The sequence below is a fragment of the Loxodonta africana genome, chromosome 18 (assembly GCF_030014295.1).
Source record: "Loxodonta africana isolate mLoxAfr1 chromosome 18, mLoxAfr1.hap2, whole genome shotgun sequence".
Taxonomy (NCBI): domain Eukaryota; kingdom Metazoa; phylum Chordata; class Mammalia; order Proboscidea; family Elephantidae; genus Loxodonta; species Loxodonta africana.
The window spans coordinates 67,156,321-67,173,131 of NC_087359.1; the positions used below are offsets into that span (position 1 = coordinate 67,156,321).

General features: G+C 49.0%; 1 protein-coding gene across 1 annotated transcript in view; it reads left to right on the top strand.

Annotated features, from left to right (window-relative positions):
• The first annotated feature begins 8,323 nt into the window (after positions 1–8,323).
• The window catches only part of PITPNM3 (PITPNM family member 3), an 88,636-nt gene continuing 80,148 nt past the window's right edge, over positions 8,324–16,811 (top strand). Inside the window, exon 1 of the mRNA XM_064271627.1 lies at positions 8,324–8,620. Within this exon, the coding sequence (XP_064127697.1) occupies positions 8,482–8,620 (139 nt within the window). The 5' untranslated portion in view covers positions 8,324–8,481. The remainder of the gene's footprint in view (positions 8,621–16,811) is intronic.

The window sequence follows — 16,811 nt, forward strand, 5'->3', positions numbered from 1 at the left end:
CGAACCCCCACAGGGCCATGGCCAGCCCAGCAGACTCCTGTGTCCCCTCCCTTGCCCTGAGGATTAACTCCTAACCCATAAGGGGAATGTGCTGGCTTCAGGCCCAGCTTCTCCTGGAAGCGACTTGATCGCTCTGCTCTGCTCTGCTCTGTCTGTCTCCCTCCCACCTGCCCCAGCCTGATCAACCCTGTCCACCCTTTCCCTTGGGGCTCAGCTCAGGCCCCCTTCCCCCAGGAAGGCCCCTTTAGCTGGAAGGTATATCACTGCTGGCAGGCACGTTTCATACCTGCTGGTTCACACCTGGTTCACACCCAGCACACCCTGCCCAGAACCCCTGTTGTGGAATTTAGATTGGGCTGACCTGCTCCTTTGTTCCTGCTGTGCTCTGTGCTCAAGTGGCAGTGCAGGGCTGTGCCCGAGAAGGCACTCCCTAGGGCAGGGACTGTTCCAGTTCAGCTCTGTCCCCATGCCTTCCTCCCAGGCACCATCTGGCCCAAGGTCTGGCCCGGGAGAGCCACCAGAACCTGTGTTCCTCCTTTTATGGTGCCAGGGCTGAGTGGAGTCACTAGGGGAGTGTAGGGGGTGCAGTCTGCACTCCCTGACACTGTCAGAGGCAGTCAGAGGAGGTGACACCAAAATGACCCCAGGCCACACCGCTCCATCTCCCTCCCCAATTCAGGATGTGGGCAGCCAGCCACAGCTTGGCATTGGGCAGAGAGAAGGGTCTCTGCCTAGGCTAATGGGAGAGGGGAGGAGCTGGGGGAACCTTGGGGGATGGAGCCCCACGTGGGGAGTTTACCTGCCAGCCCCGCCCAACCCAGGTAGGGGAGAGGTGGGGTATGTGTGACACCATGAGTTGCCACACTGGGTGACACCGACCCTAGTGACACCACTGCCGGGGGGGGCTTTCCTCTCTGTGAAGTCTTTCCCACCTATGCAGTTTCCTGAGTTTAGGGCAGGGCCTCCCTTCGGGTGGGGATTTTTTTTCCTCAGACTCCTGTCTGTCTGTCTGTCTGTCTCCCTGTTCCTGTGTCCCTGGGAGCCAGGGCTAAGGTGGGGAAGCTGGGCAGAAGAGCTGATGACCTGGGCCAGGACCCTCTTACTGCACCCATGCTGGGGAGAGCACCTTGGGCCTAAAGGTGGTGGGTAGATGGAGCCCTAACCCCAACAGTGGTCACTGCAGCCAGGAGAGGGTGGGCTCGGGCCCAGTTTGCAGCCTTCCCAGGAGACCAGGACATTGAGAGATGTGTAGATGTTTTTTCTCTCTGGATTGCTGAGGAAGGGCTGCGATATACTCTTTTTACTTTTATCCTGAATTAGAGTTTTAAATAAACGTGGCAGTGAGGTGGGATGGAGGGAATCTTTGCTGGAGGAGGGTGGCCAGGCCTTAGGGACACAGAAGGAGCTCTGAACTTTGGTGAGGGCCCAAGCAGCTGCCTGGAAGCCCCCCAGGTGGGCAAAGGGGCTGCCTGAGCCCAGCCTCGAGTCTTGATCCTGCAGGTGACAAGGGCCACCATCTCCTGCGTGGCAGCACTAGGCTGGACACTTGGGTAAATGATCTGATTTTAGTCTCCTGACAGTGAGATGAGGCTTGTGACATCCATTTTACAGGTGAGCAAAGCGAGGCTGGAAGCCTTGGTGGCGTAGTGGTTAAGTGCTACGGCTGCTAACCAAAGGGTCGGCAGTTTGAATCCACCAGGTGCCCCTTGGAAACTCTATGGGGCAGTCCTACTCTGTCCTATAGGGTCGCTGTGAGTCGGAATCGACTCAGAGGCACTGGGTTTGGTTTTGTCTTTAAAGAGAGGCTCAGAGAAGTTAACTTGCTTCCTGTCATAGACCAGTAAGTGGCAGCACTGAGTCCAGGTTTGTTTCCCTGCAAAAAATGCTTTAATCTCTGTGCTGAATTATCACCCATGGCTGGGAGCTGATTTAGGTGTATGCTGGGGGAGTCCCTGGGTGGTGCGAACAGTTAACGTGCTCAGCTGCTAACTGAAAAGTTGGAGGTCAGAGTCCACCCGGAGGTGCCTCAGAGGAAAGTCCTGCTGATCTGCATCTGAAATACCAGCCACTGAAAACCCTCTGGAGCACAGTTCTACTCTGACACACATGGGGTTGCCATGAGTCCAAGCTGACTGGATGGCAACTGGTTACTGGTGTGCGTGTGTGTGTGTATGAGAGAGAGAGCGAGAGCCCAAGCCAGCTGCCAACCAGTCATGTCATTCCCATCTGTGCGGAGTAGACCTGTGCTTCATAGGGTTTTTATGGCTGTGATCTTCTGGAATCAGACTGGCAGGTCTCTCTTACACTTAGCAGCCGAACCCTTAACTGTTTGCACCACCCGGGAACCCACACTCTCTATGTATATTGCGGAGTGTAGGTGAGTGTGTGTCTTAGGAGGGGACAGTGGTGGGTTGGGGAGGCTCACAGTCTCCGAGGAGTGCACACACACACACACACACACAAACATGAAGACAAATGACAGACACTCCTCTGATCCTAGACACCTTTACCCAGGAATGTAGACGCACACTTAGATTTCCACACAGACACATGGATACCCAGATGCGAATTTGTAGACCTGGTGGGCAGGTGGTTCTAGAACAGGGACAGCTGAGTCCCCAGGGCTGGGGCCCCATGAAGAGCCAGGGTCAGGCCTCTGGCCCCTTGCCCAGCTAGCCAGCAGCCGGTGGGAAGTTATTATTGGCTAAGAGAGCAGGCAATGGAGAAAGGAGATCTTGGTCCCCCGCCCTGAGCTCTGCTGGATTTATTTTTTATAAAGAGCTGCACAGTGTGGTGATCCTGAGCACAAACTCAAGTCAGATGGATTTGGGTTCAAATCCCGCCTCCACTGTTTATTAGCTTTATGACTGTAAGCACACAACTTTGCATCTCTGAGTCTCTATTTCCTTATCTATAAAATGGGGATTCCTTACACCTACTCCACTGGGTTTGATTAGGATGACTTTAAGTAATGTTCGTAAGGTGGAGAGCAGAATGTCGATACGTGGATTGTCTCAGAAGCTCGTTTTTGTTCAGTCATTTGTCAAACTGTCCTCAACCCCCCTCTGGGTGGTGCCATGTACTGGACACAGAGAGTGCAAATGTGAACCTGCCTCCACGAGACTGGGGCTCTGGGTGCCCCCCATCTCTGACTCTCAAGACCTTTAGCCTACCTAAACTGCCCCCAGGGGCCTTTCTCACCTGCCCCTCTTCTGAAGTGCAGGTGGTAGACTGGGAGGTGGGGCGTGCTGGAGAGGAACCTTAAACCCACTTGTTCCCAGCTGACATCCATGACATGCCGTAGTCTACCTGGTCTGGCTCCGTGTCCTTGTCCACCTCATCTTACCTTGTCCACCTCTCCCCTTAATCGCTGGGCTCAGCCACGTGGGCTTCTTTCTGTCCCTGGGCATGCCAAACTCATATCCATCTCTGCGCCTGCAGTTTCTTCTTTCAGGAATGCCCTTATCCATGCACCCTTCCCCACCCCTCCCACATATGTGCATGTGTGAGCTCAAATGTGTGCACACACAGCACACCACATAGCGCACATACCCTCCACACCCCTCCTGCACACCCCCCCACACACACCCCACACACCCTCCCCACACCCCACACACACCCCTCACACACCCCACATGCACACACCTCAACACACCCCCACACCCCACACACCCCACACACACACCCCTCACACACCCCACATGCACACCCTCCCACACACCACACACATCTTCCCCACACCCCCATACACCACACACACGCCCCACCCCCCCACACCCCTCCACACCCCCCACACACCCCCACACACCCCTCACACACTCCATGTGCAAACTCCACACACACACCCCACATGCACACCCCTCACACACACACATGAACACCACACACAAGTGCACACATACACCACAGACACCCACCAACAACTACATACACACACCACTCACTGCACCCACACCACACACCTTGCCCCTCCCATGGGCACACACCACCCAAAACCCCACACACACCACACACATGTACAATAATACCACACGCACAGGTGCGCACACACACATGCAGGCTAGCATGCCTGAGTCTTTCTCATCATTCAAGCCTTGGCTCACCTGACACCTTTTCAGAAAGGCTTTCCCCTCAGAAACAGACCCCTTCAGAGACACTGTCTCCCTTGCTGTTTTCTCTTTTTGAAGTGTGACCTTTGCCATCTGATGGCACATCTGCACGCGGGAGGGAGAGGTGAATGGAGGTCTCCCATGCAGGAGCCAGGTGACCACTGCGTCTCCATTCTTCACGTATCCACCATTTTAGGCTCTTTTTTACACAAGGATACAACGCGGATCCCCCTCTGCCCACCTTTCCAGAAGTTGTTTTGGGAAGCCCCAGTCTGGGGGATGGATGCCCTTGTGCATCCCATTTAAACAAACTTCCAGTATATATTCAAGAAGCAGTGCATCCATTTTGAAAGCAAGGGGACTAACAGTAAACAAGACAAAGTATGCATTTGAAAAGAAATTCAAATATATATTTTTACAAGAAAAAAGCATCACAATAATGAGGTAAAAAATCAATCTGAAAGGAGAGCCAGCTACACGTTGGTAGCCAAACTAAGATAGGTGACAGCGTTCTTTTGATGACTGGGGCCAATTGCCCTTGTTCTTTTCCACTGTAGATGTACAAATCCACACGTTCCTACCTGTCTAGTCTCTATAATTATGCTGCTGGAGACCTTCAGGAAGGCGGACATGGTAGGGGCACGGAGGGAGATACTGCCTTCTCTTCATAGCACCTGCCGTTGCTGAAATTATCCTTGCTGTTTACTTGTTCCAGGTCTGCCCACCCACAGAATCTAAGCTTTGGGACCCTCCCTACCCCCTCACTCACCACAGCTCCTCACATGGTGCTAGTGCACACTGGGCACTCTGTAACCCCTTGTCGAATGGATGTCTCTGTGGGATTGGAAGCTCCCTTTGGTGCCCAGTGGCCTCTTCCTTCTCTGCGCACCTCTGGTTGGGAGAACATTCTCCCTCAAGGTAGCTGAAGTGGCTTCCTTGCAGCCATCCCCTCTGGCCCTGGTTCTGCTCCCCAGAACCTCCCATGATGATCACCTGTCACATACGTCAGCAGAGTGTGGCGGTAACCTGGGATGATGGCAGCCTGAGCAGAGCGGATGTGGTGGGGATGGTGAGTGAGGGACAAATTCTAGAGTGCTTCTCTTTTTCTTGGGATCTCTGGGCAGTATGAATGGTTATGCACTCACCTACTAGCGGGAAGGCTGGCCATTTGAATCCACCCTAAGGTGCCCCAGAAGAAAGACCTAGATCTACTTCTGAAGAATTAACCATTGAAAACCCTATGAAGCACAGTTCTACTCTGAGAATTGACTTAACTGCAGCTGGTGTGGCACGGTATCTCTTCTCCTTAGGGTCTAGTGCACTCTTTGCAAGTGGGAAGTTGACAGAAATGCCCTTGCTTTTGTTCTCGTGTGTAGTGTATACTGTGTATGTATACGGGCCACCGTATGTAGAACTCTTGCTATTCAAGCTCATGAGCCAGGTAGACTCAGATACATCTTCAGATGAAACTCTGACTGCCCACTATCCTATACCTAGGGACAAAATAACCAAAAAAAAAAAAAAACCTGTTGTGGTAGAGTCGATTCCAACTCATAGCGACGCTATAGGACAGAGTAGAACTGTCCCATAGGATTTCCAAGGAGCAGCTGGTGGTTTTGAACTACCGACCTTTTGGTTAGCAGCCAAGCTCTTAACTGCTATGACACCAGGGCTCCAGGGACCAAATAGATGAGGATAATTTGACTTTCCTTGCTTCTTCCTTTCCAAATTCTTGCTTCTCGGGAGTGGAATAGATTTGACTAGCAAGGGATCTTTGTATATAATATCTATTAACATAGTATGGGTGATAATTTTTACATCTTTAGTATCTGTTGATTGAGAAAACACATAATGTCCATATAAATTCAGGAAGAATTATATTTTTTGTATTCAGTATATAGGAAGATTATACTTTTTAATCACGAAGTGGCCGTACACATGTACATATACCTAAGTACAGCTTTCCTTTTGGCGGGGGGATGCTATTGTAAGTGGTAGGTGTACCTGGGAGGCACAGATGGTTAAATACTTGGCTAATAACCTTTTGATTAGTTTAAATATACCCAGAGGCACCTTGGAAGAAAGGCCTGGTGGTCTGCTTCTGAAAAGGTTATAGCCATTGAAAACCGTATGGAGCACAGATCTACTCTGACACACGTGGGGTCACCATGAGTCAGAATAGACTTGACGGCAACGCTTTTTTTTTTAAATTGTAAATGTTATTGGTTTTTAAATTTCAAGTTCAAATTGTCCATTGACGATATATATGGGAATGCAATTGACTTTTGTATATTGACCTTGTATCCTATTATCTTGCTATAATTATTAGTTCCAGGAGTGTTTGTGTGTGTGTGGATTTTGTAGAGTTTTGTTTTCTACATAGACATTCATGTCATCTGAGAATAAAGACAATTTCATTTCTCTCTTTCCAATCTGTATACCTTGTATTTCTTTTTCTTGCCTTATTGCACTTTGAAAAACCACTGCGTATCCACGTTAGAGATACAGTCATGGTGCATCTGGAGCTCAGAACCCTTTGCAGTAAACCCGGCGCCCACAGGTGGGAAATTGCTGAGCCAGCTTGCCATGCTGCCCACACTGACAGACGAGGATCAGAAACCAGGGAGTTCCCACAGGAAGTGCAGGGCAGGCCCAGCTTTGCACCTGGAGGTGGCTCCTGGGTCAGTGCTCCCTGTAGCCTCTGCCTTTTCTGTGTCTCAGAACAGGCTCTCCTCTGACTCCAAGCCCTGGAACAGGAGCTGGGGGGTGTGTTTGGGAGTTGTGGGGGGCATGGCAAGAGGGACAGGTAAGAAGGCTGTGTTTGTCCCTGGGCTAGGCTGGCTTCTTTCTTGCTTCAGGAAGAGTTCATGCTCTGGGAACTGGGCTCTAGGGTAGGATCTGTGCCAGCACCCTGGAGGGTGCTGGGCATGGTGAGTTGGGACTGTAGCAGGCTCTCCAAGGGGTGCATAGAACGTTCACCCTAGGCATAGCTGGAAGAATGCCTACCTGTCACGTGTTTATTGATACGTACTATGTGCTAGGGGTACACTGGTGGTTCAGATAGTAGAATTCTCACCCTCCATGCGGGAGACCGGGGTTTAATTCCTGGCCAGTGCACCTCATGTGTAGCCACCACCCGTCTGTCAGTGGGGGCTTGCATGTTGCTATGGTGCTGAATAGATTACAGTGGAGCTTCCAGATTAAGATGGACTAGGAAGAAAGACCTGACAATTGGCTTCTGGAAAATCACCAGCGAAAACCTATAGGTCACAACTGTTCGATCCCTTTGTGCATGGGGTCACCCTGAGTCAGTGCTGACTTAATGGCAGCTCACAACAGCAACTATGTGCTAGGCAGGAGTCCCTGAGTGCTGCGAGTGGCTCATGCCCTCAGCTGCTAATTGAAAGGTTGGAGGTTCAACCTAGTGATCTACTCCTGAGAAATCAGTGATTGAAATCCCTGTGCAGCACAGTTCTATTCTGACACACATCACCAGGAGTTGGAATCAACTCAATGGCAACTGGTTTTTTTGTGCTAGACAGGCTGCTAGAACACCAGTTGGAGTGGAAGGGTCCCATGGGAAGTCTCTGTCGGGTTTCTCATTGGTCAGATGGGGAAGCTGAGGCACAGGCATTGCTGGCACAGGAACCCAGGTCTCCTGATGCCCAGCCCAGGTCTGTGGGGACAAGACATGTGTATCTGGTAGCCAGGGTCAAAGCTTTTGGCCTGGACACTTGGGTTCAGAGGAGTGAGCCTTTTGGGCTGGGCAAAGGAAGCCCCAGGAAGGACATAGCCTGCTAGCTGGCGGTATTATTGAATTTCATGGAAATGGTCTTACAATCTAAGAAGCAATCCATTGTAAGATGCATCAATATTTTATATGCTCCTGAAAAAGAATAAACAAAGTTATGATTAACAAATAAATAAAATTATTAATAAAAGAATGAACAAAATCAAGAATAAATTATATCATGATACATTATCATGTAAGATGCACCCCAAGTTTAAAGATGTTAAAGTGTGGTTAACAGAGCCCCCTATCCACTGTGTGTGAGGGAGAAAGAAACCTTTGTTTTAAGCAGCTGAGATGGTAAACTTGGCAAAACTCACCCTATGCTGGTGAGTACAGTGTGTCACCTTGGCAAAGTCCCTTAACTACCACCTCCAACCTTGGGTTTAGTGCAAGCAAAATGGGCACACCGGTTCCTGCCCTGCTGAGCTACCTCTGAGAGGTATGTGGGGTGTGAATGAAAGCTTAGGAGTGAGTGGGAAGGCACTGTGAAGGGCTGAGGCTGTGAGGAGAGAGGGCCAACTAAGGAGGCTGGCCGACCCTTGGTCCAAGGTGAACTGGTCTCACCTTCCTCATGGTGGGATGTGGTCTCAGGCTTGGCTAACAGGTATGTTCCCTCTGACAGGTGGTCCTTCCCCGGGCGGCGGTGCCCCCTGGCACCTTCGAAATGTTCTCAGCGACTCAGTGGAGAGCTCGGATGATGAATTCTTTGATGCTAGAGGTGAGTGAAGCCTATCTTCTCATCATTGGTGGGAGGGAGACCTTCCTAGAAACCCTAAGAAGGGGTCCTTCCTGGGGCCAGTATTGCTCCCTCACTCATACGTGGTATTTGCAGTCCCACACTCCACACTTACCAATCTGTGAGCTCCCTGAGGGCAGGGACTCACCATTCATTCATTCACTCTTTGAAATATTTTCTGAGCCTCTAATATATGCCAGGAGCTAAGCTAAGTGCTCGAGATAACCCAGATAGGCCGGGTTACTGCCCTTATCAAGCTTACAGTCTAGTGGGAGAGGCAGCCATTAAACAATTACACAGAGGAAATATGATTATAAATGGCGGGTGATGTCATCAAGCAAAAAGTTCCAGATGTTATGAGAGACGGTGATTATGGGTAACTTAATTAAGTTTGGTTATGGAGGTCATTCACATCTTCTCTGCAGAACTGAGGAGTAGGAGTTGGCTAGGTGGAGAGCAGAAGATAATACCTTCTAGACAGAGGAACCACCAGCTGTCCATCAGTTTGTCCTACTGTGGTAGTTTGCATGTTGCTATGATGGAGCCCTAGGTGGTGAAGTGGTTAAGAGCTCAGGCTGCTAATCAAAAGACTGATGGTTCGAATCCACCAGCCGCTCCCTATGAGGCAGCTCCACTCTGTCTTATAGGATTGCTATGAGTCGGAATCAACTTGACAGTATGCAACAACAACAACAACAACATATTGCTAGAAGCTCCGTAACCAGTATTTTAAATACCAGAAGGGTCACCCATGGTGGTCAGGCTTCAGCGGAGCTTCCAGACTAAAACAGACTAGGAAGAAAGGCCTGGTGGTCCGCTTCCAAAAATTAACCAGTGAAGAGCCTGTAGTTGTTGTTGTTAGGTGCCGTTGAGTTGGTTCCGACTCATAGCGACCCCACGTACAGCAGAATGAGATACTGCCTGGTCCTGCACCATCCTCACAATCATTGCTATGTTTGAGCCCATAGTGAAAACCCTAAAGGATCCCAAAAGAACATTGTTCGATGTAGAGCTGGAAGATGAGCCCCTTAGGTTGGAAGGTGCTCAAAATACACAGTGGCCACAACGATGGACTCCGGCAAACCAAGAAATGTAAGGATGGTGCAGGATCGGGCAATGTTTAATTCTGTTGTATGTGGGTTTGCCATGAGTCAGAGCTGACATAACAGCAACTAACAACAACAAGATGAAGGAAATAGCAGATACGGTGGCACTGAAGTCAGAAAGACTGGGGAACATTCCAGGAGTGGAAGGAAGGCAGTGTGGGAACAGGGAATGAGCAAAATGGAGAGAGGCGTGAGATGAGGCTGCAGGGGCCGTGTAGTGATCCAGTCTGAGACTTTCAAGGTCAACTTCATAGATAGGAGGGGAGCCAGAGTGGAAGTGGGGACCAGTTAGAGAGACTACTGCAGATGTGCAGCTAAGAGATGATGGCAGGCAGAGCAAATCGACTCTGCAACCCAGTGCTTACACATGGCTGGCACCCAACACGTAACGCAGGATGGTATTTCAGCTGGGATTGGAAAACAAATTTTAAGAATTGGAGAAAAGGGGGCCAAACAGGACAGGCATTTCAGGCAGTAAGATCAGTCTGAGCAAAGGCTCAGAAGTGTGAACACATAGAGCCTCCTCTCGGCTGGGCTGGGTGGGAGTGGATGAGAAGCACTAATGACCTCCCCATAGCCCAGGAAGGTCCTTAGTTCCCACTAGGCCTGCTTGTCCCCACTCTGGAAACTTACCATATTTAGGGTGTCAGCTTTAGGCCAGCTTTGAAATGTCTCCCAAACTGGGTCTTGAGAGAGAATCAGACTATGTGCTGGGGGGACATCTGAACCACGGCAGGACACTTGGGAGATGTGATGGTTAAGGTTGTGTGTCAACTTGGCTGGGCCATGATTCTCAGTGGTTTGGCAGTTATATAAAGATGTAGTTTGGCAGTTATGTAATGATGTAATTTGACATTTATGCAGTGATATAGTCATCCTTTGTAATGTGATCTAATCAGCCAATCAGTTGTAAAGGAAGTTTTCTTGGGGATGTGGCCTGCATCATATATATATATGTATACATACATATACGTGTATATACACACACACACACATATATATACAAAACCAAAAAAACAAACCCATTGCTGTCGAGCCGATTCTGACTTATAGTGACCCTATAGGACGGAGTAGAACTGCCCCATACGGTTTCCAAGGAGCAGATGCTGGATTCGGACTGCTGACCTTTTGGTTAGCAGCTGTAGCTCTAAACCACTGTGGCACCAGGGCTCCTTCAGAGTCACAGTGCCACATAAAAGACCTCAAAGTTGCCACTTGAAAGAAAGCCTTGTTTCTTGTAGTACCATAGCTGATATTGCAGGAAACCAAACCCAGAGTCTTATCATAAAACTGGCTGAATGAGAGTGCCAACTGAATTCCCAACCTCAAATGGTGTCTGAAGTTAAAGTGAGGGCATTGATTGGGAAGAAATGGGGTCCTGAAACTTGGGATGGGGACATATGGGCAGTTAATCAGGAAGCTGGGACATCGAGCCCTTAAATTTTGTTGACTCACCCCTGCTAACAAAACCAGCCCTCTTACTCCCATCTGAAGAGATTACTCCATCATTATCTGCTAAGCCACTCTCGCCAGTAAAGCCATTAGCTCCTCCACCCCCATCTGGTGAGATTAACCTAGCTATGTCGGAAGAGCCTTTGTCTGAGATATTGTCTGGGGTGGAATCTGAGTCATCGCCCCGGACATCACCTAGGGTAGATGTCTTACAAGACATTGCTGAATGTTCCCGGGACCTACTCCCACCACTCATTTTTGCTTCTAGACCTATCTATAAGTAAACTGAAGCCCCAACAAGCTCCAAAAGGTGAAGTACAAAGTGTGACCCAGGAGGAGGTGCACTACATTCCAAAAGAACTGCTTGATTTTTCTAATATGTGCAAACGGAAACATGGGAATATGTGTGGGAATGGCTATTAAGTGTGTGGGATAATGGTGCAAGGAACATAAAGTTGGATCAATCTGAGTTTGTTGGTATGGGCCCACTAAACACAGATTCTTCATTCAATGTGTCAGCTCCAGAGGTTAGGACAGGATCTAATAGTTTATTCGGTTGGTTTGCTGAAACATGGATTATGCAGACCTTCATTAAATCAAGTTGAAGTACCAGACCTGCCTTGGTATACTGCAGAATAAGGTATTCAAAGGCTTAGGGAAATAGGCATGTTAGAGTTGATTTATCAGGTTAGAACAACGGACCCACACATAGAGTACCTAGTGGACACACCTTTACCACAACGGTGAGGAACAAATTTATAAAGTGAGCCCCAGCATCCTTGAAGACTGCTGTGATTGCTATTTTATGTAAGTCAGATGTGACAGTGAGAATGACCCTAACTGAATCAAGACACCACAATGGGGCTGATTGAACTCTGTGGTAGTAGGGGCCAAGTGGTGGTGCCCAACTGAGAAAGTCAAGATGACTGCTATTCCAGACATAGTTTGCTTGAGCAAATTACTACATCTCCTGGTACCTGGTATGCAGCTATTGACTCTCGTTTTGAAGAAGTTTGCTTTTAGCTGGTGAGGCTAGAAATATACCTTCACTGTCCTACCTCAGGGGTATATCAACTCTCCGGCCCTATGTCCTAATTTAGTCTGCGGGGACATTGATTGCCTTTCCATTCCACTAGGCGTCACGGTGGTCCATTACATTGATGATTTTTATGTTGATTGGACCTATTAAAGAAGTGTCAGTGACTCTGGATGTACTGTAAAACATTTGTGTGCTAGAGGGTGGGAATTCAGGCATCTTCCACCTCAGTGAAATTTCTAGAAGTCCAGTGGTTTGGGGCATGTTGAGCTATTCCTTCTAAAGTGATGGATAAATTGTTACAGCTGGCTGCTTCTACAACTAAAAAGGAAGCACAATGCCCGGTGGACCTCCTTGAATTTTGGAGGCAGTATATCCCTCATTTGGGTGTGCTACTCTGGCCTATTATCAAGTGATTCAAAAAGCTGCTACTTTTAAGTGGGGCCCAGGACAAAAGAAGGCTCTGCATCAGGTTCAGGCTGCCATGCAAGCTGCTGTGTTAATTTGGCCATATGATCCAGCTGATCCAATGGTACTTGAAGTGTCAGTGGCAAAGAGAGGTGCTGTTTCGAGTTTTTGGCAGGTCCCTATTGGTGAATCAGAGTGCAGATCTTTAGGATTTTGGAGCAAAGTCCTGCCATCCTCTGGAGATAACTACTGTCCTTCTGAGAAACAGCTTTTGGCTTGTTACTGGGCCTTAGTAGAGACTGAACACTTAACCATTGGCCACCAAGTCACCATGCAGCCTTAGCTACCCATCATGAACTGGGTGTTGTCTGACCCACAGAGTCATAAAATTGAATGTGCACAGCAGCACTCCATCATTAAATGGAAGTGGTATTTACGATATGCAGCTTGAGCAGGACCTGAAGGCACAAGTAAGTTGGGCGAGGAAGTGGCCCAAATGCCCACGGTCTCCTCTCCTGTTACATTACCTGCCATCTCCCAGTCTGCACCTATGGCCTTATGGGGAGTTCCTTACGATCAGTTGACTGAAGAAGAGAAAACTGATTTACAGATAGTTCTGCACGATATGCAGGCACCACTTGAAAGTGGGCAGTGGTAGAACTATAGCCCCTTTCTGCGACCTCCCTGCAGGACAGTGGTGAAGGAAATCCTCCCAAAAGGCAGCATTTCAAGCAGTACACCTGGTTGTTCACTTTGCTTGGAAGGAGAAATGGCCAGACATGTGATTGTATACTGATTCATGGGCTGCGGCCAAAGGTTTGCCTGAATGGTCAGGGACTTAGAAGGAACATGATTGGAAAATTGGTGACAAGGAGGTGTGGGGAAGAGGTATGTGGACAGACCTCTCTGAATGGGCCAAAGAAATGAAAATATTTGTGTTTCATGTAAATGCTTACCAAAGGGTGACCTCAGCAGAGGAGGGTTTTAACAATTAAGTGGATAGGATGACACGTTCTGTAGAAACTCTTTCCCTAGCCATTCCCATCATTACTCAATTTGAGTGAACAAAGTGGCCATGGTGGCAGGGATGGAGGTTATACATGGGCTCAGCAACATGCTCACCAAGGGCTTACCAAGGCCAACTTTGCTATAGCTACTGCCGAGTGCCCAATCTGCTAACAGCAGAGACCAACGCTGAGTTCCCAATATGGCACCATTCCTTGAGGCAATTAGCCAGTTACCTGATGGCAAGGTGAATACATTGGACCACTTCCATCATGGATATGGCAGCGTTTTGTTCTTACTGGGATAGATACTTACTCTGAATATGGATTTGCTTTCCCTGCATGCGATACTCCTGCCAAAACTACCATCCATGGACTCACAGAATGCCTTATTTACTGTCGTGGTGTCCCACACAGCGTCGTCTTGGATCAAGGAACTCATTTCAGAGCAAATGAAGTGTGGTAATTGGCCCATACTCATGGAATTCACTGGTCTTACCATGTTCCCCATCATCCTGAAGCAGCTGGCTTGGTAGAACAATGGTGGAATGGCCTCCCAAAGACAATTACGGCACCAGTTTGGTGGGAATATTTAGCAGGGTTGGGGCAATGTTCTACAGGAGGCTGTGTACACTCTAAACAAGCATCCAGTATATGGTGCTCTTTCTCTCATAGCCAGACTTCACGGTTCCAGAAATCAAGGGGTGGAAATGAGAGTGGCACCACTCACTACTACCCTTAGTGACCTACTAGCAAAAATTTTGCTTCCTGTCCCTCCGACCCTGTGCTCTGCAAGTCTAGAGGTCTTAGTTCCGAAGGGAGGAATGCTTTCACCAGGAGACACAACGCAGATTCCACTGAACTGGTCGTTATGAATGCCACCCAGCCACTCTGGGCTCCTCATGCCTCTGGATCAACAGGCAAAAAAGGGATTTACCATACTGGCTGGTGTGATTGATTCTGACAACCAAGGGGAAATCAGATTGGTGTTGCATAATGGAGGTAAAGAAGAGTATGTCTGGAATTCAGGACACCACTTGGGGTGTCTCTTAGTACTACCATGCCCTGTGATTAAAGTCAATGGAAAACTATACCAACCCAATTCCTACATGACTACTAATGGCCCAGACTCTTCAGGAATGAAGATTTGGGTCATCCCAGCAGGCAAAGGACTATGACCAGCTGAGGGTAAAGGGAACATGGAAATGGGTCATGGAAGAAGGTAATTCTAAATACCAGTTACGACCATGTGACTGTAATTGTTATGAGTATTTCTTCCATTTTTTTTTTTTCTTCACTTATAAAATATAAGATGTAAACAGGGCTAGTGCATTTTAGGTTGTGTGCATGTTAGTTGTATCATGTTAGGCACAAGTGTGACTTTGTAATTGTCTTTATTTAGAGATTGTGTATGGTTTAAGGAGATGTGTACAGGTGCCAAGTTCACAAGAGGTGGACTGTGATGGTTAAGGTTGAGTGCCAAGTTGGCTGGGTGATGATTCTCACTGGTTTGGCAGTTATATAATGATGTAGTCTAACAGTTATGTAATGATGTAATCTGGCAGTTGTATAATGATGTAGTCATCCTCCATGATGTGATCCGATGTGATCAGTCAATCAGTTGTATGGGGAACTTCCTCGAGGATGTGGCCTGCATCCAATGTATATATGGATATTCTGGCCAAACCCACTTCCTTGCTCTGGATCCTGCATCCGGTTCATCATCACCTGGCCTCTGGGGCTTGGGACTTGAGCCAGCTGCCTGATCTATTGTGCTGATCTTGGGGTTCATCAACCTCCACAGCCTGTGAGCCAGCAGACTGCCGTCTTATATGCCCATCTTGGATTCTATGGCCTCTGCAGCCCGTGAATCAGAGGCTTACAGTCTGACCTGCCAATCTTGGGTTTGTCAGCCCCTGCAGCTACTTGAATCAGGAGAAGCCTCCAGCGTGCTGCCTGACCCACAGTCTTGGGACTTGCTGCCTCTACAACAGTGTGAGCCATTTTCTTGAGATAAATCTCTCCCTCTCTCTCTTTTTCTCTCTCTCTCTCTCTATATATGTGCTTCATTGGTTTTGCTTCTCTGGAGAACCCAGCCTAAGACAGGAGGTAACTTTAGCTGTGCATTGATGTGTTGTGTGACCTTGGGCAGGGCTTTCACCTTCTCTGGGCCTCAGTTTCCCACTCAGCTCTGTGCCTCCAAAAATGGGGAATACCTAGTTTGGATGATTTTGAGGGAAGCCTGGCTGGGAGGTGGGAAGCTGGCCTGGATCGAGCCTTTTTCCCCTTCTTGTCTCTGGGCTGAGAGCCCCCTCCCTGATACCAACCCTAAAGCAGCCCATGCAGAGCCCATCTCCTGTCTCCCCTTGGCATCTGATTGGAGTGGTGGCTGTCGGTCTGGGTTTCTCCATAGCAACAAACCCACAGTGTGACAAAAACAGCTTCAATATTTTGATTCTTAGAAGACTTCTTATTTAAAATATTTTTGTAGTTCATCAGGGCTCTGTGTTCCCAGCTGATGGTGTGCTGTGGGAGGGCCTGTGAGTGACATGCGGGTCAGCTGCCTCCCTTGGGCCCTGCTCACCTGCTTTCCCTGCCAGTAGCTGCGGACACTCCCTGCTCTCCTCCCACCAGCTCCCCCCAATTGACCTCATCTCTCACTCCTTTCTCTAATTGGTGGCCTCACCTTCTCTTCTCTTCCTTTTTCTCATCACCTCTACCTTCTCAACACCTCCTGCTTACCTTCTCTCCTCCATCCCAGGGTCTCAGACAACCTCCCCTCTTTCTTTGTCTTCCACCTCTTAGCACTCCTTGCAACCCCCCCATCTCTGTTCTTCCCCCATTTCTCCCCCTCCAGAGCATACTCATTCACGGGATCCCCCCACCAGACTGCAGGGGACCCTCTGTTGTTCTGATTTGCTACCTACTGACCTCCCTGGACCAAGGCCTTTGTGTGTTTCCTTGACTCAGGGAGGTAAGGGGTGATGCCATCCTCCTTCTCTGCTCCCAGGAGCCTGGTCCAGACCCAACCTAGCCAGTTCCCTCTGTGTCTCGGCCAGGCCATGGGGGTCCAGGACATGCCTCAAAGGCTGACCTCTCTGTCCTCCATTCTCCAGCCCAGCCTGAGCTCTGACACTGACCCTGGCCCTGACGGGACCTTGCATGCT